At 40.6% G+C, this 23,373-nt stretch overlaps 2 protein-coding genes across 2 annotated transcripts in view; one reads left to right on the plus strand and one right to left on the minus strand.

Annotated features, from left to right (window-relative positions):
• The window catches only part of LOC114134442 (uncharacterized), a 36,574-nt gene extending 31,311 nt beyond the window's left edge, over nucleotides 1-5,263 (plus strand). Inside the window, exon 11 of the mRNA XM_028001066.1 lies at nucleotides 5,101-5,263. The gene's annotated coding sequence lies outside the window, so the exon portion shown is untranslated. The remainder of the gene's footprint in view (nucleotides 1-5,100) is intronic.
• On the minus strand, nucleotides 132-22,335 carry LOC114134301 (tyrosine-protein kinase fyna-like). Its single transcript, XM_028000813.1, has 12 exons — nucleotides 22,181-22,335; nucleotides 12,364-12,620; nucleotides 9,365-9,461; nucleotides 7,914-8,012; nucleotides 7,626-7,729; nucleotides 6,628-6,777; nucleotides 6,371-6,535; nucleotides 5,072-5,251; nucleotides 4,881-4,957; nucleotides 4,023-4,176; nucleotides 2,186-2,317; nucleotides 132-1,590 (listed from the first exon to the last, which is right to left on the minus strand). Exons 2-12 carry the CDS (start codon nucleotides 12,608-12,610, stop codon nucleotides 1,382-1,384), a joined length of 1,614 nt encoding a protein of 537 aa, XP_027856614.1. The 5' UTR covers nucleotides 12,611-12,620; nucleotides 22,181-22,335; the 3' UTR covers nucleotides 132-1,381.
• Between the last annotated feature and the right edge of the window lie 1,038 nt (nucleotides 22,336-23,373).

The following is a 23,373-nucleotide window of genomic DNA, read 5'->3' on the forward strand; positions in this document are numbered from 1 at the left end:
AAAACATCATCATGCATCCACATATGATGCATTTTCTACATTTTGCTTATCTTTTGAAAAAGCAGGTTGCTCAGCAGCCCTTAAAAAAAAAAAAAGAGTTGTTTGAATGTCAGAAGTCAGAAACACAAATCTAATACTTGAAAGATTGTTTATTTGAAAACCAGCTGTGTACAGGTAATAGACAGACAATAAATAATAGTGAGAGCAAAAAATAAAATAACATTTTGTATGCCTAATAAATTAGGAAAAGAAGCGATAGAAAATGAAAATTTACAGTTTACTTTACCACCCATGGAAAGCAACATAAATACACACAGAAATGGCGATTTGTCCTGGATCACCTCCAGAGGCAGGTTTGACACCTTGTAGTAAAAAACAAAAAAAAAAGTGAAACATATAACACTGGCTGAACATAAGAACATGTTATTTAAAAGTACACACAATGCAGGGACAAATACAAGTACACATCCTTCATTCTCAGCATGTCAAAGCAAAAAAGAGGAGAGATCTTATACAGCCTGCCTCCATACGTCAATGCAACATACATTATCAGTACACTAAGCAGTCACCTAAACAATGGTTGCAGCTTGAGAGGAAGTCCGCCCCGTTTCAACTACATAAAGCTAAACTAAAGATTACTTTAAGCCGAGCTAAAACTTGTTGGCTTAAGCTGAAATGCTATGGATGCACTTAGTATCAGTGCCGAATTAGCCCTACACTTTGGGCTTGATCGGACGAGTCCATGATGCGGGTTAGTGTTTATAAAGCGTGAAGGCATTCCCTTGCGTTATAAGAAGATTACTAAAGATGAAAAGGCAAAAACAGGTTTTATAGTACATCTGAGTTCCTTGAGAAGAGAAGTATTGTTAAATCAGCCTCGTAAAAAAAATGGCGCTGAGGTCTCAGAAAAACGTCAGATGCTTCGGTCCAAGATTCCTGCAACCACACTAGCAGTTATGGTTTTTGTGAAACTTTAATTTCACCGAGTTAAACACACACTGCTCCAAGAAACGTAATCTGGAACATTTTTAACCTTTAATTAAAAAGAAAAACATATATATTCCACAGGCTCCCAAATTATCAAAAGTAATATAAAGTAAACAACAAAAAGTTAAGTAAACAAGCAATTAATATTTACATTACATACAAAGTACACAACTTATGTTGCTCATTTATGAAAGTTAATTACTTCTGGCCTCCACCAACATCCTCGGAGCTGATGTGCAGTTCACCGCCGTCTGTCCCCGTTTCCATGACGTCTGGAAGAAGTCAGTCAAAAAAAACACCAAAAAAAAGCTTTTCTAAGATGACAGAAAAGGAGCTGCGTGGCTCCCTCTGGTGGAAAGGCCATGAAATGACATGAGATGAGGGCGGAGGCGCTTCAGAGATTATCCCCCGGCTGGTACTGAGGCTCAGTGGCTGTGAAGTAGTCCTCCAAAAAGGCTTGCAGATACTCAAAGGTGGGCCTCTCCTCTGGGTCCTTCTTCCAGCACTGCACCATGAGCTCGTGCAGGGAGGAGGGGCAGTCCTGAGGGCATGGCATCCGGTAGCCTCGCTCCACCTGCTCCAGAACCTCGCGGTTGTTCATGCCTGGGGAAGAGGGAAAGCGGACAAATTCCCTCTCACTCTCACTGACCCCATTCAAAGCTCCCACTAGCACTAAGCAGCTTAATACATCTAAGAGTTTGTGATTTACTACTGGTTCTTTGTTTTTGTTTGCTTTAATACGCCATATTGTTGATGTGGTTTGATATCCTGTATGTTATGAGACAATTAAATTTTTTTCATGATTTATAACTTCAGATTCAAATATATGCATAGTTGTGAAGTAGAATAACGTCCTAATCGGATGTAAACCTCGGCCTCAGTTTCAGGTCATCGTTGAGTGTTTAGCTCCCTTCACCTGAATCAGAAGCCGCCACCATCAAGATGAATTTGTCATCTAAGGCAGTTGATTGCTCTGGATATTATTTAGTAAATGGCGTGCAATCCATTTAAAATTTTTTTAATTTATGAATTATTGTCCCTCTGCTTTGTGTTCGTCTATCGTATGAAATTGAAACAAAGTTTGCACTAAAGTTTGTGGCAGTAAATGTAGCATGATGTTTATTTCTCCTTGCAAAACCCTAACGAGCCGGCATGCAGCATTTATCAGACGTGACCAATCAACAGGAAGAAGTCTCACCTGGATAGGGCACCCTCCCCTTGGTGACCAGCTCTGTGAGCAGGATGCCGAACGACCACACGTCTGACTTGATGGTGAATTTCCCGTACAGCGCGGCCTCAGGAGCCGTCCACTTAATCGGAAACTTGGCGCCTGAAACAAGTAAAGGCATCTGGTTTGAACGGGTATGTTTACTCCTCCAGCTACAGCAACATGCTTGTGACTTCACTTTTGTCGATCCCTGAGAAATACTTCGGCAGTAAGTAGGTCAGGCTTCATCTGCGGTTTCACATCACAGCGTCCCACTGGGAGAACGACGGTACAATTCCATTATCTTTCCCCCCGGTCTCCGTTCGCACTTGGCCCGAGTTAAACAATCGAATGTCTTTAAGCTGCCATCCAATGAGCAGCTGGGCATGTTGACAGAGTAGTTTATGTCCGACTCCTTGAGGAAAAACAGCCAAACTGTTGAGTGGAAACTCGAGCAGTTAAACGCGCTCGTCTGGATTAGGTTTTTCACCGTTGCTCAGTATATATTCAGCTGTCTTTCAGCCATGTTCCAACCACATCCTTCTGTTTTCCTAGTCTACATCAGAACAAATTCATACATGTTTACCCTCTGCAAAACCACAGACCTTTTTCCTCTGGCTGCAAGTATTCCTAAGGATGTTGTGGGTGAGGGAAGCGTAGACTACTGAAGGAAAACCGGAGGAATATGTAAGATATGTCCGCAGATTAGCCTTTGATGCTGCAACTGGGTCTTGAGTTTCAGAATAAGCTTGTCCTGATTTAGCTCAGTTATGATTCCAAGTTTTTTTTTTCTATTTGATAAAATGTCTGAATAATAAGAAAGAGTAAATTTTTTGTTAACATTTTTCAAATTCTGCGAATGACATATTCATCATGTGAGCTGACAGCGTTCTTGTTGAAAAGCAGTGAGAAAAAAACAAACAATGAGATGCAAACTGACAGAAACGCACAGTATGTGGTTTACCTCAGCAATGTTCTCTATATCTTGTTTGTGGGAGAAAGTAATAGATATGTAACTCAAGGTTGGTGTGCAAACTCTGACTTCCCCATACAGAGTTCTGACTTTAGGTAGGAAATGATGCTGTTTTTCCGACTGGGAATTCAGACACTAGACTAGAAAGATTAGTCGAGCCCGTTGACCCATTCCTTCTGACATAAACATAGGCAAGTTTGCCCTCATGTATTTCTTTCAGTTCTGACCACAAACTTTCTCTGAGACTAAGATCCAAGTAGGTATGTCTGCAGGTGAAGTAGGCCTTTCCAAAGGTAGGCGTTTCTCAAGATCTAATTGGACAAACAAAATCAAGTGCAACACGATTGGGAGAGCCTGTCGTCGTTATGACATAATAACAGCAGGCAGACAGTATTAGCCCATCCGACGTTACCTGCATCTCCATAACTTTTCCTCCCGCCTATCTTAACAGCCCGATTACATTTCAAAATAAGAGCATTGACATAAATCACACTGTTGTAACACAAGCTAATGGTTGTGACTTTTCTGCGACGTTTACAAGTAGGGAGGGCTAAATGTTAGCACCTGGCCATTACATTAAAAAACTTAATCCATTTTGGTTACAGAAACAATATGAAAGAGACACTAAGTAGCTTAAAAACTAATATTAAAAGAAATAAAAATAAAATTATCATTCAAAAAACAATATTAAGTCAAAGGATGGTTGTCCATTTGGATGTCCAACCTTTTCTTTGGGAGTAAATGTAACCCGGCTGGTGTCTTGAGATGTTGCTTCAATATATTCACATCATTTATACCAAAGTATTTTGGCACAAATCTGACCCTTTACCACGCTCCTCTGTCCGGCGGGCCCACCTTGTCTCGCTGTGTATTCGTTGTCCTCTATGAGCCTGGCCAGACCAAAATCGGCAATCTTGCAGACAAGGCCGTCTCCTACCAGGATGTTGGCAGAGCGCAGGTCTCTGTGGATGTAGTTCATCCTCTCGATGTACGCCATTCCTGCTGCCACCTGGGAGAAGGAGGGTTTAATTATTTTTCCATTTAAAACGACATAAAAATGAACAGCGTCAAGGTCGGCAAATGTGTGTTATGCAAAGAGCGTCTTTTTTTCCACGCACACATTAGCAAATGGGCCCACACTTCAGCCACAACATTAAAACCACTCTCTAACGGAAACAGAAGAACGGCACTGTAGCTTTTAGCATTTAGTCCCAACGCTGGAAATCAACTCATTAGAAGTTAATCAAAGCCAGCTGGGAGATCCTGAACAGCTGTCAAACAGCTAAAACACCAGCTACACAACTCAACATTTTATTCAATTTGGATACTTAAACTTCTTTTATGAGCACTGGGGTTGCTAATTTAATAATGTACAGTTTGTAAGAATTAATGCAAATTAATAAATTTTATCTGATTGCAACTTAAAAAAAACAGATTTAAAGGAATGATTATATCCATTTATTTAACAGGGACAAGAGGAAGACGCTATGCACACAAGTTGACAGCCAAAACAATAAAACAAGGATGATTTGTAGAAAAACAAAGCTATTATGTTTATTGAGGTTTTGACTAATGATTTATGTGTTCCTTATGGGGCATAAATTAAATAAAACAACAACAATACAACAAAGCAGTGATGGAATCAGTCCACCATAACAAAAAAACAAAAAGAAAAGGATCGTAAAAACTAGAGAGAGATTATTAGCAGCACACCTGCGCCGCCATGTCCACCAGATTTGGCAGTTTAAGGCCTCGTCCTTCTCCGTCTTTGAGGAAATCCAGCAAACTTCCTAAAAGAAAAAGAAGAACACAAAATATTCGTTGCATTTCACTCTGATAGAGGTTTCCCAGTTATTCCCTGGGTATCCTTTTTTGTTCTCTCCAGGTGTGATGTGAACTGTGACCTTTGCTCATGTACTCTGTGACGATGTAGATGGGTTCTTCGGACACGACGGCGTAGAGCTGCACCAGTTTATCGTGTCGGAGCTTCTTCATGATCTGAGCCTCCTCCAGGAAGGACTCGGGCGACATGGTGCCAGGCTTCAAGGTCTTCACTGCCACCTTCGTGGTGCCGTTCCATGTGCCTGATGAAAAAAACGAAACAAAACATAAGAACAAAAATAAAGGGTAGAAGTTGCAACAGGATTCCTTTTTCTAAAGTGTGGTGCTCATCTTTGGAACAGAATTAACATTTTCTAAATCTAAAATCCATTTTCAGTTCTACATCATGCTATTGAGCCAGTGTGAGCTAAATGTGGCTTCACAGCTACTGGTTGTAGACTGCTGGTTCGGACTGATGCAGAGTTGTGAAGAACTGTCAAAGAGATATAAAATTATGCAAGGTTTTCACATATTTCAAAAATGTTAAAAACCGGAAAGGTGTGGCAGTCGTTTGCAATAAAAGTGAAACGGTTGCAGAATTATTACAGCTGCATGTTTAAGTACAAGTGCCTGCAGGACCATGAACTTCTAATAGGTCTTCTGAAGAAAACCGTGTCCACAGTACAATGCAGTCGGCACCATGTTTCACAGGGCTGTCTTCGAGGTGATCTCTTGACTTTTTTCTTGGCCTTTCTCCAAAAAAAGAGAAAGAAGTGTGGAGTGTACGACTGCTGAGGGCCAGTCAACAGATTCTCTCTCTCTGTGGATCTGTGCAGCTCCTCAAAAGTGATTTATCTTCTTCCTTTTCTTTCTAGTTTTCTTAGACGGCCACGTCATTGTATGTTTGGATTCGTGGCATGCTGCATTTATTTTCAGATGGTGCACTGAACTTTGCTCCATGAGAAGTTCAAAGCTTTATAAACTAACTCTGCTAAACGTCTTCACGTATCACTAAGTTTCTGGAAGGATTTTGGAAAAATGTGAGGGAGTTTATGGAAAGGAGTGTGAACTCTTTGCACTGGCCACCAAAATGGACAGCAGATATTTACGTATCAGTTAAAGTTTAGAAGGAAATTTCTGTGTTAAAACTGAATGTAAGAATGTCATCTCGCTCCTCTTAAGCTATCGCTAGAATAGGAGACTGGAACAAGTTGTGTTTTCATGAAGCTCAAGTCAAAATCTGCTCTCTAAAATCTTGACGCAGGCAAAATGGGTGCAGCTTTTAAACAGCAAATTAGAACCAGCTCCCACATGGACTCCAACTACGTACAGCTGTTTTGCAACAGCTGTCCGAACCCTTGCCCGCGCCAAATGATACACACCCATCCAGACTTCTCCGAACTGGCCATTGCCGAGGCGTTTGATGAGCTGCAGAGACTCCCGCGGGATCTCCCACACGTCTTTGGTTTTGACGGAGAGGTCGGTGAGACGAGGCATGCCTTTGTGGCACGGCACGATCAGTCGACAGCACAGCCCTGCGGCCCTGGCTGGAAACATGGAAGGACACATGCATGAAAACAAAACTCCTCCTCAGAGCTGTCGTCATAAGTTATTGCTCTCTCAAATATAGAACTCTCACCGGAGTAGTGCTGGACAAGCTGTTGGAGGGTCTCGAACTGAGCCCTGGTGGTGATGTAGTAGCCTCCGTTGTCCAGTTTACGGATCTTGTAATGCTTGACGTGATCTCCCTTGATGTCATCCCAGTCCTGGATGGAGAGAGAGTACGCCCCTGGAACGGAGACAACACATGCGTCAACAAAAAGCCAGTGTCATAGAGGCATGTAGTTCATGAAAACTAGGGAGCAGAAAACTGATGGCAGTGCTGGTCGGATTATTGTCAAGAACAAGAACGGAGAACGGAAGGAGAACAAGAGAAGGGAGGATAAGAGGAAGGACTAATAGGTTGGATAAGAGGGAGGAAAGAAAAGAGGGAAGGAAACAAAATGAAGAAAGACATAAGGAAGAAGGACACAAGAATGACAAGAGACTTGAGGGCACAGACTAGAAAGGAAGGACATGAGGAAAGAAGGATGTACAGAGAGAAAGGAGGCAGCATGCAAGGATGGAAGGACACAAGGAAATAAATTAAGGGCATGGAGAATGTACTTGAAGAAGATGCAAGGGAAGAACAGAAGGAAGGAAGGATGGAAGGCAGGAAAGAATGAATAAAGGAAGAAAAAAGAAATATAGAAGGAAGGAAGAAGGAAAAGAAAAAGTAAGGGAGAAAGGAAAAAGAAAGCAATGAAGGGCACAACATTTAAGGTAAGGTAAGGCAGGCAAGGTAATATTATTTATATAGCACATTTTCAGCAACAAGGTAATTCAAAGTGCTTTACATGGATTAAAGCACTTTGCAAGAAATGAAGCCTGAAAATACAAATATTTTTCCACATTCTTATTTTCCTTTTCCATACAGATCTGGACCTGGAATTTATTGAAAGTTTTATTTGAGTTTTCGGGTTTGCTAAGATGCCCTGCACAGCGCTTGTATTAGCACGTGTTTCTGCTTTTGGGCACACACCTTCCCTGAAGGGTAAAAGTGTTCACTATCTCAGCATGTCGCCGCTGTGCGGGTACCTTTGGTCGTTTCGCTCTCACGGATGAGGAACGTGCCTCTGGCGTTGCCACCGGAAAGCAGCTGCCTCTCCGCGTCCTTTCGGCCTAATTTACCAAAATACCAGCTGCGGGAGAAACAAAAATGCACGAGGTTTAATATTTGTTGTTCTGAATGCACTTCACTCGCTCTGTTTGTAATGGGTGTGACACCGTGTCTCGTTAAACAAAAGACAGACGGGGAAGTCGCTCGACATTTACGGCGGGCTCCCAGAGAACGGGATCTGGTCTCATGAGAAAAGGTGAACTCACTCCTCTGCCTGGATCGAATCCACGGGAGCGACGTAATTGCTGGGAATGTATCCAGTTCCACCTGTAGTGAGGGAACGAGCCTCCCACCAGTCGCCCTCCCTGGGGAGAACCAAGAGAGAGGGAGAGAGAGAGAGAGGGTGAACGAACCGGCAGGTTGGAATAAACAAACCCTGATCAGTAGCAGAACTCTGGCCCAACGAAAACTTTAGCTCTAGTAAACCCAAAACATTACAGAATATTTTCTAGCTACTTCTAGTTTTGGAAACAGCCAACTGGTACTGCACCTTTAAAGTGAAAGCATGTAGGAGTGGGCCCAAAAACAAACACTGAAAAAGACTGGCAGGCATATTTGTGTGTATACGCTGTAGCCATTTGCAAGACAATCTGTTCCCTTCTCACCACATTTTGACAAAAACAAGCACAGATGACTCTTGTCAGGTTTCGACTTCCTACAAATATTGTGCATTAGTCCAGTCTCATTAGGACAGACTACTGTAGAACCAGCTTTGGCTGCAGCTACGGCTGCAATATTTTGAAGCATGACAGTAGCAGCTTTGCAAATTGAGAGACTGAAATCTTGGCCCGATTTTTTTTTTTTTTTTTACAAAATAGCTGCAACTTAGTCAGATTGAATGGAGAGAATCTGTTTTACCACAGATTATCTATGGAATTTAGTTCTGCGCTTTGACTATGCCACTCTATGAATCGTTCCCCGTTCCAAAAATTCCCAAGAGCTCTTAAGACAACCAGAACTTTAGGAAATACAAAACTTGTCTAGGTTTAAAACTTTATTTTATTCTAAATTAAATTTTGCTTCTTTTTATTAGGTTTTTGTGTAGAAAAGAAACTTCAAGGTTTTACAATCAGCAAAAAAAAATTTTTTTTTTTGTAGAAAGAAACCAACTGAGTCCTCTCCAAATTCAAACAAAGTGAATAAAACAATTTGCAAAATGATCCGTTGGTGTCATTCTAGGGTGAATAAATTCCATGGAGATAACACATTAGACCAGATAAAAAAACAATTAGAGTATATTTACAAATACTGTTTTTATATAATGCTTGATCAGAGTTATTAAGACACATTATGAAGGGGCCAAAAAGAAACAAAAGCCTCAGGTCATAAGAATGGTTTTCTAAAGTCTGGTACTCCAATCTGAACCTAATCCTTTTGGAAAAAACTGAAACAAAGTGTTGAAATGTGCCACATAGCTAGTCCCAGTGTGGCTTAAACTCCACGACGATGTTCTGCTCAGCCTAAAAGGAGAACGACGACAAAAACAACGTAATTTAAGGCAGACACCAACTGCTCTCCGTGTTCCTGTGTGGCATTTTAGCCCAGATGTAGCATTTGGATCTTGGTGAAAAACAATCCCCCCAAAAAAACAAATCAGAGCAGAACACAACCACCACCCTCCCTCCGCATGCTGTCATGCAGATGTTTTCACACTTACGTGCTGTTGAGGATCTGAAACCTCTCCCCCTTTCTGAAGCTGAGGTCATCCTCCGTCCTGGCCTCATAGTCATACAGAGCCACGAACAGAGTTACCCCTGCAGGGGAAAGCAAGAAAGTCACATACAGTATGCCGGCTGAGCATGGTGTTGCAGAGACCTAAAAGATCTGAAGGCTGTCTGTGATTTGTACTGATTAAAAGTTTCATTTTGAGGTCTGCGAGGTGGAGTTTCATCAAAACAGGAAGGGAAGAAGGATGGAGAGATAGGAAGCAAGCACTGACTCTAGGGTCAAAAGAAGACGGAGCACAATGAAGGAAGACAGATAGGACAAAGCAAAATGATAAACTAAAAACAAGGAGGAAGGAAGGAAAAGCAGGACACAAAAGAATAAAGAAAGAAAGGAAAAAAGGAGGAAAAAATGATTACGGAAGGGAAAACATAAAAAGATGTTGGACACAAGGATGGAAAGACAGACAAATAAGAAAAGAAAGACGGGGGGAAAGAAAGGAGGTAGGACACGAAAAGGAAGAAGCATGGACAGAAGGGTGTAATGAATAATGAATTAAAGGAAAAAGGAAGGAAGACTGCTTAATACTCAAAAAGGAAGAGTAAAAGGATGGATGGACAGAGTTGGAACACAAGGAAGAAACAAAGGACACAAAGAAAGGAAATAAGTAAAAACAAAATGAAGGCATGACACAAGGACACAAAGGTGGAAGGAAAAACATAAGAAAGAAACATTGTACAAAGAGTATAGAATGAAAAGAAGGACAGCATAAAGAAAGGATCTCATGACACAAAGGTGGATGAAGGACACAATTAAGGAATTGTATCAATGTGATACTTTCAATATTTAAGGCGTGGAGATCAATGTGGACCAGTCCTGTTTTTAAGTCTGGCCCTAAAAATACTTTTATACTTATTGAGCAGCGAACAGGCGATATATGAGAAGTCAACACTGTCACAAGGTCCTCGTCTGAATCGTCTCTCGAAAACATTTCAGCCATCTTTCAGCTCACCGCCTTTGTTTTATGGAATGCAACTTTAATGACTTTATCTCAGAATTCAACTTGTTTTGCCAGTAAACTCTTGTGGCTACGACCGAAATAAAGTAATGCATTTTTTTTTCTTTTTTTGCTACAAGATGAAGCTGGCTCTGGAGTCCCAGTATCTTCAAACAAGCCTGAAAGTACCGAATGATTTCACTTTCTGATTGGATCTGAATCCTATTAAACCCACCAAAAGCTCCCCTTTATCTCTTCTTGACCTCCATTCTAATCTAGTGTATTGACCTGTGTTATTGAGTTCATTCACACAAAACTCCACTTTACAATCCTCTGAATACTTGCACATTGTGGGAAGAAGGCGGCCCAGGACAGCTAACGTTAAAAAGAGACGTGCTTCATATGTGCCTTTAAAGCCTTAAGCAGAAGCAGTGTGACACGCTGAAGAGGGATTTGCACTCTTCGGCAAAATGTCTGGTCCTTCTGCTCGTCAGATGTGCTTCACAGAGCACCGGCTATAAATTAGGTCACTCTGTTTCCCATTAACCAGGGGGCTGGGGTCGAATGTCCTTCACAGACAGATTCCTTTATCGCAGCATGGCAATACTGGAGAGAGAAAAAAAATCTAATAATCTCAGCCATAATGAGATGTTTTTTTTTTATGTCTAAGCTGTGAAGAGGGAGATGATTTCCAAGGTGTTTGAAGCTCCCCTCTCTGTTAAACTGAATTTTTTCCTGTTTTTAATTGCTTAATTAAACAGTTTTGACACAACCGTACGTTGAACGCCACATGTTGAATCCACTTAAAATCACTTGAACTGAAGAGGTATTTACTCTGTGTGTGGTTATTTTATTGGGATTTCAGGTCACAGATCAACAGAAAGTGGAAGAAAATTGTTACACGCCTCTACCGGCTTCATCTCATCTGGAGACCTTTGGGGGAAGGACTATTCGCCCACAAGGTGATTCAAATTAAAAACAAGAAATGCATTAACAGAAAAAACAGCAAAACATCTCAGCTCAGTCAAACTGGGTTTAATAGTTTCTGTTAATTTTTAAGTCCTGACACTGATTCACGGTTGGATTTAGATCTGGAATTTAACCAGGCTGTTTTAACACATAATGATGCTAAATCTTTCCATTGCAGCCATGCGACGTGTGTTTTTCATTGTCTTACTAGAAGATGAGTCTCCACCCGGGTCTTAAACAGTTTTGCAGCCTCTTGTTTTTGAGCAAAACAAGTCTTTGATCAAATCTGACTCACTTCTTTCATAATAAAACGTATTCCCACAACGTGATATTGTCACAAAGTGGGATTGGGGTTTTCACACTGATGTGCTCTGTTAGTTCTCCATGACGTAGTGTTTTGCACGCATGCCAAAAGGTTCACTTTTGGCCTCATCTGACCAAACCACCTTCTTGTGTTTGTGCTGCGTTCCCCTTGGCAAACAGCAAATAGGACTTCTTGAGGCTCTCTTTCAACAATGACTTTATTTTCACAGCTTTTCCCATGAAAGGTCAAACATCAGGAGTTTGACCTTTGACTAATAGCTGTCCTGTCAACAGATTCTCCCACCTGAGCTGTGGATCTCAGCACCTCCTCCAGAGTTACCATGGAAATCCTGTCTGGACTGTTAGCTTAGCGCAGGGGTCTGAAAAAGAGCCACTCTTTCCACCTTCCACAATGGCTCTAAGTAACAGGGTTAAAAAAAATAATAAAGAGTCATCTAATATTTTTAAATACAGATATTATAACTAATGCAGGTTTTAGATTTATTTATTTTTGTCATGGAATAATTGCATTCAATTTCCACACTAACAAAAAAAAAAAAAAACAGCAGCGTGTTTTTAGATCTATTTTTTACCAAAGTGATTTTTGCAAAAGAACACTTGACTTGACGTCTAACTGCGACCAACAGAGCAAAACTGTGGTAGTCTTTGCAGCCACACGTTGTGGTGCATGTGGATAAGCGGCTGCGCAGGATCAGCCTCACCTGTCCCTCCCCGAGACCGAAGCGTCCCGGACTGCGAGGACGTGTGCACGCCTCCGAACACCGTCACCCCCTGCGTGGCGGCGGTGTGGAAGTTGTTGTAGTTGGGAATGGTATTGACGCCGAAGCTGGGGTAGTGCTGCGGCGTGGGGTCGGAGCCATAGCGGTACCCGGAGCTGTGAGTGAGGCTGGTCTCGCGGTCATCGGTGAGTTTCGCTGCTTCTTTATCCTTACATTGGACACAGCCCATCCTCTATCGTCTGTGAGCGGACGGAAAGAGAGAGTGAGACAGAGAGAGAGAGAGATGAAAGGAGTGAGAGACAAAATGAGGATGTAGGTGGAAATAACAGCTCCAAAAGCTGCCTCTCTTGGGGAATTTGTGATTTAATCTTCCATTATTTCACATTTTCCTCTGAGACAAAGCCTTCAGAAAAATCCAACAGTTAGGCTGAAATTAAACCCGATCCTTACTCTCTAATTTAACACAAAAACAGACAGTAACCGAGCTGTGTGTGGTTGCTTTTAAAATATGAGTTAACTTCTTTATGGCTTACTTCTCCAAAGTGTCGCGTGACCACACATGTGCAAAGAATTTACTCCCACGCCACCACATTTATAAGATGGCACGCAGTTCATTTTTGTTTACTTTAACAGGAGCTCCACTCACACACAACACAGACACATCTCTGGACCCAGAGTACTGAAGTAAAAAAAGCAACACACACAGCAGCAAACTGCTTCCTGGCACTGCTATTTATCCCTGAGCACAGAGGATTTGGCCTCACTAAACCAGTTTTGCTAATGAGTAAGGCGATCTCTTTAGAAGGAGTCCTTCCATCTTTATAGACCCAGTTACGCTAATGAACATGTAGGCTCAAGGTGTCCCTGGAAGAGGGTCTTGAAGCTGGTGAAGGGTCGTCTTTCATCAGAGCGAGCAGCCCACTGACTTCAGACGCGGCTAATTGGAAACACACTTGTTGACGGTGTCTGCAGACGGGGAGAGGTGGCATTAGCGGGAAGGGGAACTGTCACCACTCCCTCCATCAAAGGAGAGGATGGGCTGTCAGCAGATAGGGGATAATTTATGAGTGCTGGGTGTAAAAAGAGCAATAATGTGAAAGTATTACTGTGCTTTTACAGTAATCATATTCTACAAGGAGCCTTCTATAGCTTTACTTAAAAAGAAACAAATACAGCACAATTAATAGTGCAAGATTGGAAATATTGAAACAAATAGAGTTTTTACTATTATTATTAGGGTATTATTATTATTATTATTACTAAGGCTGCAGAATAGTATTAGTATTAAAAGAACTGGTGGCATTGTTGGAGATTGCAATGACAATACCAGTTGGCATTAACACATTTCATTCAATCTTTTATTATTTGTCATAAAAATATGATATAAAAACAATACTTTACAAAAACTCTAGCTTATCACCCACAGAAGTTTATCAGTTGTGGGAATCATTGTTAATCGTCATTATCATCATTTAATTTACGGTGGCTTAGTAAAGTATTCGCATTCCCTGAATTTTGCCACGCTATAAACACAGATTTCAATCATTTTTATTAGGATTTTATGTGATAAACCAACACAAAATAGAGCAGAATCATGAAGTTAAAAGAAATCTTAAAATCTTAAGAAAAAAAAGGTTTGACACACTTTATTGTTCAGCTCCAGGCAGCAGCAGGTTTTCATAATAACCCTCTACACAGGGCGCCGCAGCCTGAGGGGTGGCAAGCATTCAGAAAAAAAGAAAAAGAAAAAGCCCTGCCAAGACTGGAAATCAGAAAAAGTTGCATATTTACAACTTTGGTATGGTTCCGTGAACGTTTTTATCGTGGAAGCATTAGCAAAAAGAACATGGCGATAATTGCTTCATAGGCCTAGTTAATTGTCAAGTACTGAGCAGCTCCCAGTACTCCGATACCCCAAATTAAAATCCAGAATAAATATTCCCCATCATCGCTGTTGTGGGGAAGATTTTTCTCATCGGGGATACAGAATCCGGTCAGAGCAGATAGGAAGACGGAGTGGAAATAAATAAGATTCAATAATGGTAGGAAACCCTATCAGAGGACGCAAACGATCTGAGGCAATGCACCTTTATGCATAACAACAACCCTAAAGAGCCATGGCTACATGCTAACATATAAACATATTTGTGTTGTAAAAAGGTCTAGTCAGATCCAAATTCAATTGAAAATCTGTGACAACACGCTACTTTATGTTGGTCTATAAAATAAAACCCCGATATATTATAATGCAGTGAAGAATGCTGCTACCATGTCACAAAAAGTGAAATCTTTTTCACTTAAAGCAAACTTTCTCTTAACAGGTTGTAGCGGGATACTTGAAACTTTCCTGAAAACATTTCATCATCTTACATTGACAAAAGGAAACACGTTTGTGAAGAGTAACGTCTCTAGAACAGCTGGGCAAATTCACTTTACAGATATGTTGCCTTCTAGATCTGCCGCAGCTCAGTGTATCAACAGGCGGCAATAAAAGCAAACTATGGCTTTGGCAGACCAGGTGACAAGTACAAGTCACTGCTGTGCTGTACCTGCAGAACAGGAATCCGAGAGCAATGCACCTGGCGGGATTCTGGGAAGCACGGCGCTCTGTGTGTGCAGAGCTATTTATTTCACTTCCTCCAAGCAGGTGAGTGTTTGCTCCACTCTGCCTAACTAACGACGGAGAAGGGGAGCCACTGCGGAGGGAAAGAGAGCAGCGTGATTCACGACCGCCCATAAAACTCCATAAAACACCCAAAAGAGGGAACGGGCTCGCAGAGAGCGCGCATTACGGCAGGAGCCTGGAGCAAAGCGGAGACCGTGGACAGAAATGCAAGGAGGAAAACTGCAGATTTGTCTCTAATCCTCCAGATTTTGGATAATCTTCTTTGACATTTACATTCACATCTCCAATCCTGTGGTGTTTGCAGAATCCCTCTCGGACAGCCCAGCACATATATTTAAGCTAAAAATACATCATAAAACATTTAGTATAGACTGCGAGTACATGAGCAATCGATACGTATTTTGAACGAGTGTTTGCAGCAAAAACTAGCTTTTTTTTTTTTTTTTGGCGAGTAGCTTATAAAACATTTACGTTATTTGGCTGCGGGTATAGAAAACGCTATCATGTGAGTTTAATGGAGATGTCCATCTGTTACCTGTTGCCTTTTTAAAAACAAACTTTCAAGCAACAGAGTACGGATGAATGTTCTGCTGCTGCTTTGCATAAGCTTGAAGTATTAAGAGAACAGACAGGAGGAAAATGGTAAGAGTCTGTTTTCTGGTGTGACTGCAGAGATTTAAATAGCACTGCATCCACTCCTGCAGGGAGCAGAGTAAATGAGGGGAGATCTCCTGTTACCGTCGTGCCTGTGGGGGATCATGAAAACCTTCTGTCTTTTCCAAGTTAAAAGGGTCCGGGACATCTCCATTTGTGCACGCCATGTTTGGGCAGCAGGAAAAAGTTTCAGGGCAGAAAAAGATGCACCGCATGAATCAACACAGGCAAGGAGACGGATAACAATCATTCACTGTAATGCCATAAACATGTCACACACACATTCATCAAAAAGACTCAGATTCAAGCTATTCTGTTATATTGCATGGATGAGTCAACGACATTTATCATACGGGAAAGTCCAAATAGTTTTACTTTTTCTTGTGTTTACAGTGACAAAGATATACATAAATATACACTAGCTCCAAGAGATACAGGCAAAACCTCTGTCTGGTGGGAAACTAGTGCTGCACATGACCATAAAAACACCAACCCAAGGTAGAGCATATCGTGAGGTCAGAGGTCAGTTTCTTTCCTCTTTTAGCCCCACCACAGATCTTGCCACTCCTGCACCTTCCTCTCCCTCTTTCCAGCATTCAACTCCAACAATGACCGCATTAACACCCATAATTTAGAACCGATTTATTGATAGACTAACACATTCATCAACTCTGTCTGATGCAACTGTGCTCCAGCAGTAGGCGGTGCGGCACAGAATCTTCCATCATCCAGAGTGACAGGAGTTGCTAACACATTTAGCTTGCAGTGTGTACGTTCAAGTCCAGTGCAATTTTGGTGCAGCAAAATATTACAGACGGGGGCCGATATTGAAAGTAGGCATGGAAGTTTATCATATTGTTTATCGTGATAAATTTCTTATTATTATTTATTGCAACCAAAAATTCCACTTAATTCCCAAACCTGTGGATATTGTCTGTTAGTTTTTACTATTTTCTCCACAGTTTGTTCAATGAAAGCATCAAATCAATAATTTTGAAAATATTATTAAATGCATTTACAATTTGTAGTCTCTTCTTTATATGACTAGTGTCCTAAATAAGTGCATTACAAGTTGGAATGTTTTATGTTTTTCAAGAGCTGTATTTGTGTTTGTGGGGCTATAATTGCTTTGACAAAGTCACAGCTATACAGTGATCTAAAAAAGGAGTGATAAATCATCCTTATTGTCACTTTAACACAAAGAAGTGTTTTAAAGTCTGTTCCCGTGTTAAAAATGCCAGATCAAAGTCCACACTTTACAAAAGTACACCAAGCTTTTGCGATATCTATTTACAATAATTAGATAGTATTTTCTCTTTACATCACAATTTTGCTGCATTTTGCGTTTTTTGCAAAATGCAAAAAAGTTCAAGTAGTATCAAGACTTTTTCGAGGGACTGACTTCCAACACGCTCAGCTCAGATCAACCTGTGACACAACTTAACCCCCCCAAAGAAAGCACATGATGGTATCACAGCCTTAAGTCTTCACCTCAGTCTCAGCAAGAACAATTCTTGTGCTATTTTCAGACCCAAATGAACAGCTTGAGTCAAAGAGGCCCGCAACAGCATGATAAGGAAAGAGACAGGGCTGTTCCTGCAAATGCATAGGAATGTCAGGTTAAGGTTAACAGGTGGATGAAACAGGAAACAGTCAGACAGACCTGAGAAAGTGACAGGTCCAAAGTGAACGCTCTGCACAGATGAAACATCCATATCCAGTTAAACATAAGTCAAAATGTATACTTTTCAAGATTCATCGAAACATCAAAGTCATAGTGAAAAATTCCCTGTGTAGGTTTAAGAAATTGATCATCAACTCATTACATAAGCCTGTCACAATAATCAATAAATTGCATAATAAGTAAACTCAATAATTTTCACTTGCATAATCTATTGGGTTTTTTTTTTCCTTTTCCTACCAGAAACTGGATGAAAAAAGTCTTCAGTCTGGTGATTTGGTGTCAACTGACCCTTATTTTGAAGGACAGTTTTGTTTACAGAGACTTAATGATTAATTTTATATTTTGTTTTGTTTATTGTTGATATTACATTTTTTTCCAGTTCCAGTGTTAAATGTTCATCAGAATTTAAAGTTTATTTATCTCTAAAAACGTGTCCTTGCATTATTATTGCTTGAAAATAGTCTCAACACAACAATATTATCGTTTATCGCAATAGCTTTTGGGACAATTTATCATGCAGGAAAATTTGTTATTGTGACAGGGCTATCATTGCATTTATAATACATCAAGTAATGTCTTTCATATTTAAGCCATCCTGTTCAGCACCATCCCACGTTAATCATTCATCCTTTAAATCCTCATCCCTACTGCCTTCAACCCTTACATCTACCTCTCACTACTGGATCCTACCCTTCATTCCCATTTCCTTCAACATTCATCCCTTCTCCTAACTCCCAAAACCCTTACTTCCTTCGACTCTCACCTCTACCACTGAACTCCCTAAACCCTCATCCCTTCTTCCTTCATCCCTGACTCCAACCATTCTCCTTCATGACCCTCTTCTTGATCCATCTTCCCTGCCTCATTATCCATTATCTTCTTCGTTTGACCCATTCATTCTACTGTGCCCTATGTAGCATCATGAAGGTCCTTATCTGGATTGGGGAACTGATGTGCTGAGACAGAACTGCCACTATGAGTCTGGACCGCTGAAACATCCAGCAGCCAGCCTCCCTCAGATGAGTCCATTAAAATTCATTAATCCTCTTCTCCCAAGACAGCCACAATCCTTTAGATAAATCTTTTAAAATAACATTGTTATGGCATGGTGCTTGTCAGTAAATCACAGTTAAATTATGTTTATTTGAGTGAATTGAATAGATGGCCTTTCAGGTATCTTGCTACCACTGCATTAGACTTTTTGGCTCCCGTTTTCTCTTAAAACAAATCTGCTTATTTGCTTTTTGACAACTTTGCGTAGAAAATGTATGGTGCCCAAAATAGTTATCAGCATTTGCTGATTTTTTTGGTAAATTGTAACACATAATCTGCAGAGCCAGCAGCCTCTCCTAATACATGAGACACAAAAATAAAACCTCAATAACAAAAACTGGCTTTGAGTCTTTGATACCCAAACAAGAACCACAAGACAGTGAAGCTGTGCTCAGATGGTCATTACTACAGGAATGACTTCATCATTTAACAGCACTTAACTTACCAATCTCTCATAAATGTGATCACTTTGCAATTCAAACAACTCTTCCAAACACAAGGCCTGATTCTTTTGAGGTGTGGTGTCACTTTACACTCAAGACTATTGATATGTAGGAGTTAATGTCGAACTTCCCACCCGACTCCCACAGACAACGCACACACGTTGACCTTACCCAAGTCCAAAATCTGACGTTTTGTTCCACCAACAAAGACAAGTACAAGAAGAGCATCACTTGAAGCTGTGTCCCATTTGGATGAAATACGACAAACGCTGCTCTGTCTGCTGGATTTTCTACGACACGGACAATCTCCTCCTTATGTCTGCCATTCTCTGGATAGTTACAACATTTGCTTGTGTCAGACAACCGAGTTCATTCAGTGTATCAACAGCAGGACAATGGGCACATTTCACTTGGCCACAAGATTACGAGCACAATGAAACGCAGTGTTAAAGCTTTCAAAGCGCTCTTCGAGCGCTGAATGAACAGAGTGGGTTATAAAACCCACAGCTGAGCTTCATACAGTACGTGGTTTAAGCCTAGCGGTGTTTTAGTGTCACAGTGTTCACAGTGGAGTGTGTTGAGTCATGCTGTTAAATAACTGAGACCATTGTAATTATCCGTTCAGTCAGCTTGATTTGGGCATCTTACACTGACACTTGGGAATAAGGAAAATTTGAGTATCAGAGAAACCAGGAAATAGTAGCGCATTTGTCTGAATTTGGGATCTGTTGATGAATATTTCCAAATGTTGTTTCAGCGGAGGGTAAAGGTTGGTTCTTCATCATTTATCAACATGATGGTAAATGTTTTCCTTTGGTGAAAATATCCTTTGTATTTTCACCAAAGGATACTGGAAATACATTAGCTGAACTTAAACTAACTCAACTCAACACTAATCAAAAAAATGGGCCACGGAGTCTGCAGGTGACTCAGTAAATCAGGAGAAAAGATATAATGACAACTTCTTTTGACAATTATTTCTACAAATTTTGTCTTAAAAGTCTCAAAATCTTAAATTATTAAAGTGAAGAGTTGTAGATGGCCTCCTTAACTTCACTCTAATTAAACTGTTCTGGGAGCAACAATGGCAACAAAATGACATGAATATGTCGACCACAGAGGCTTCAGCAGATGGCAATACGAGTCAAACAATGATCAATTTATACTTTACAGCATTATTATTGACAGAAAGCTATGAGACAAAGTCCTTTACCATCCCCAATGTGACTAATAGCGTTTTCATGACAAAAAATATTTCTAAACAGCCAAGTTTGTTTTCCTCCTATTAAATGAAAAAGCATCTGATCTTTCTTTCACCCTGCGGACCGACGGTGTTCAGCAGTAGTTGGGTGAGGACTAGGAGAACGTTACAGACAAAACTGCTTAAAAAACTGCCTTCTTATAGGTTGGAAAAAGTGTAGTTGCCTTCTTTGCAGCCAGTCTCAAGTGATTTCACGTACACATTGCAACCTGCTTTAATGAGGGAGTTGTTAGAGTCTTAGAAACAACAAAACACAGAGATATGTTATTAGCCTTCCATGCTAATGCCAGTTAGCCTGGTCACTCTCCATGTCAAGCAATTCTCAATGGTTTTCCAGTTTGCTTATGTTGGGTCTGATTTTATTCTCACATCCAAGTTCTGAATTTAGAGGTAACAACATAAGTAGCCATCAACGCTTATTCCTGTTTCACTGTTCAAATGGGTACTTATAGAAAAATATCAGCCACCACAATTGATCAATGTCCAGAAACTGATCAGTCTCATTGATTATCAAAACTTAAATTAGTCCTGTATATTCTTTATTGTTTAGGATGTAAATTAGTTAGGCTTTACACCCAGCTACCCAGCTGTAACTTATCAGTAAAATTAATTTCAGAGATGTGTTTTTTTTACTTATGTTAAGAATCAACCTGGAAATTTGAACAGTTCGCAAAAGTCCATAGAGTGGAAATCACATTTATTAAGTACGGTAGTTAATACTAAGAAACTGAAACTAAAGAGAATGTAGTGGTTACAAACTGCAGATTTGTGACATAAACAATTCGACATTGAGGAAGTGTTACTTAAATCATGAGGGCTGTTTTTAATGGTCTAATTCTGACTATTATAATATAGTATTTCCAGAAAAGCAAGAAATAACTCAGAAAGAAACAAACAGGAAAAGCCTAAACATTTAGGAAGAAGACTTATCAGGAGGTATTGATCAGACAATCAGAAGTGAGTGTTGGTGTAACTACTACAAATTTGTTGACCTAAACTGACCTAAGATCTGAAGAAATAAAAACATGGGTTTTTTACAACTTATCGAAGAGTTCGTTTTGCCCAGCTTGTGGGCAGGAGAGCAAAGAGTCATTGTAAGCAAAAGGTCAATAGCCAACAAGTTCCAAATTTCCTCCAGTGAACTTTGCTTTGAGTAGATTATTTTTCAAAACAAAGATTAAGGCACTAGTACACTTCCTGTCTTTGACTACAGGCGCTTGCTGCAGCACAGTAAATTCAATCAAATTTACCTTGCAAATATTTAATCCTACAATTTATTTTGAGTCCCATCCCACAAGTGTACCACAATCTGAGGGCCACGCTTGTAAACTAATGCTGAGGTGCAAATATGGCTGTCATTTGTTTTATTTGTGAACACAAAGGTCCTAAAGAAACATTTGCATGGATCATTAGTCATAAGCAACTCAAACACATCGCACACAACTGTGCACTCTCGGGTTTAGGATGATGAGTGAAGATGAAGACATGTCAGCTAAACCACCAACTGCATCCTAACTTATATCACATGGGCAGCCAGCAACATCATCCCATTTGTGTTTGCCTCCAAGATGGACGGCAGCACCTCCAGACACAACAGATAACCCGATTAAAGCAGCTTTAATTGGAAATTTAACAGCGTGGCAATGCAATAAGCTCAACAAATGTGACAATTAACTCGGAGACTAATCAATAGGAGGCTGTCTGCGGGTCGGGGTGACTGTGGTGCTCACGGCCTCAGCAGTCAGCTCTGTTCTGCAACCCATCCGTCCCTGCAGCAGATGCAACACCTCTCCAGAAACGCACGAATGCAAAGCACCAGCCGCAATCACAGCTCCCCCCTGCACGCTGTTCTCGTTGATTGATCTCAAACTCGCACATGAAGCAAATACACTTCTACAGGAACCGTCCTGTCACACGACCGTGGCGCTTTAAAACGTGTTATTTATCTCCCCTCCTCTCTCCCGAGATGGATTCAACCCTCAGAGCAAAACAGAGGACGAGGCGGCTGCACCGGTTTTGGAGCAGAAGCAAGATGTAAAAAAAAAAAAAACCAACAAAAAAAACAAAGCCAGGCTTACCGCAGAAAATCAAATCAATCCATCGGAGTTTTCAGTTGAGATTTTGTGAAGGAATTTTTTTTAAATGTTTTTTTTTTTTTCCTCACACAGAGGGAGAACAGAGAGGGAGACTCGTCCCTGCCGGAGAGCCTGTCGCCGCCGTGTGTTCGGATGATGACGACGGAGTGGGAAGTCCGTCAAGCCACTCTAGCAGTACCTAGCACTTCCGGTTTGGACTTTCAAAATAAAACATCTGTTTCTGGAGGAAAGCGAATGTTCTATTTAAATGCGTTTCGTTTTACATACTTTATTGGATATTATTTCACTATTTATCGCATAGGAGCATAATGACAAACACCACAATTCATCTTCAAAGCATAAATCTATGTCATTGTTCGTCTTAAGTAAGGAAGCCCTGCTTTAAATTCCGGTTTGTCTCTGTTTGTTTTGAAGCACTTTGTTTTGCGTGAGGCTGATGCAGAGTCAGGTCGCCTTGATTGACAATGTTTTCCTCCAATGAGAGTTTACAATGTAGGCACAAGTGGGGCACCTCCTCGTCCATGAGAATGCTGGAAAACAGGGCACTGTTGTTGGCTATTTGTTTTTGATCAAGTGAATGTCAGCACTCGGGAGGCAGTCCTGCTTGCTGCGTTAAAGTGAGATTTTCACTCAAAGTCAAAAGGACAGAACGTAGCCTGAAGGTTTTCCTTTTTAAAACCCGCAGAATATCTGCATGAGTTTACCTGTCTGCTAAGATTGATGATATTGGAAATCAACTGTTGCCCCTTTATTCCCATCAGAATATTTGAGGCCAATGAAGAAGACCAGATTCAAATGTACAGCGCCCTTCACTCCTGCTGAGTCCCCTTGTAAAGATGTGCAATAAGCCTAAAAGTACTGCTGAAATAGGATAATTTACATGTATGTAAAAAAAAAAAAAAAAACCCAGCTTCTGTTTGCCTGATGTTAAATAAGACTAAATTTTCTGTTTTATGTTTGGAAGGATTACCCAACTTATTTAAATTTGCTAACAGAAAGAAAACAGATACTGTGGCTTAAAAAGAACATGATTTGCTTAAAAACATAAACCCCAGAATAAAAGCAGAAGACCAGGCGCAGACGTGTGTTGAAGCACCAAACAAGCTAGACTATGGCTTGCAAGTGAAGCTTGAGATTTTCTTTTTCAAAACTTGCCTTGTGGAGATGTAACAAAG

The sequence above is a fragment of the Xiphophorus couchianus genome, chromosome 19 (assembly GCF_001444195.1).
Source record: "Xiphophorus couchianus chromosome 19, X_couchianus-1.0, whole genome shotgun sequence".
NCBI classification, from domain to species: Eukaryota; Metazoa; Chordata; class Actinopteri; order Cyprinodontiformes; family Poeciliidae; genus Xiphophorus; species Xiphophorus couchianus.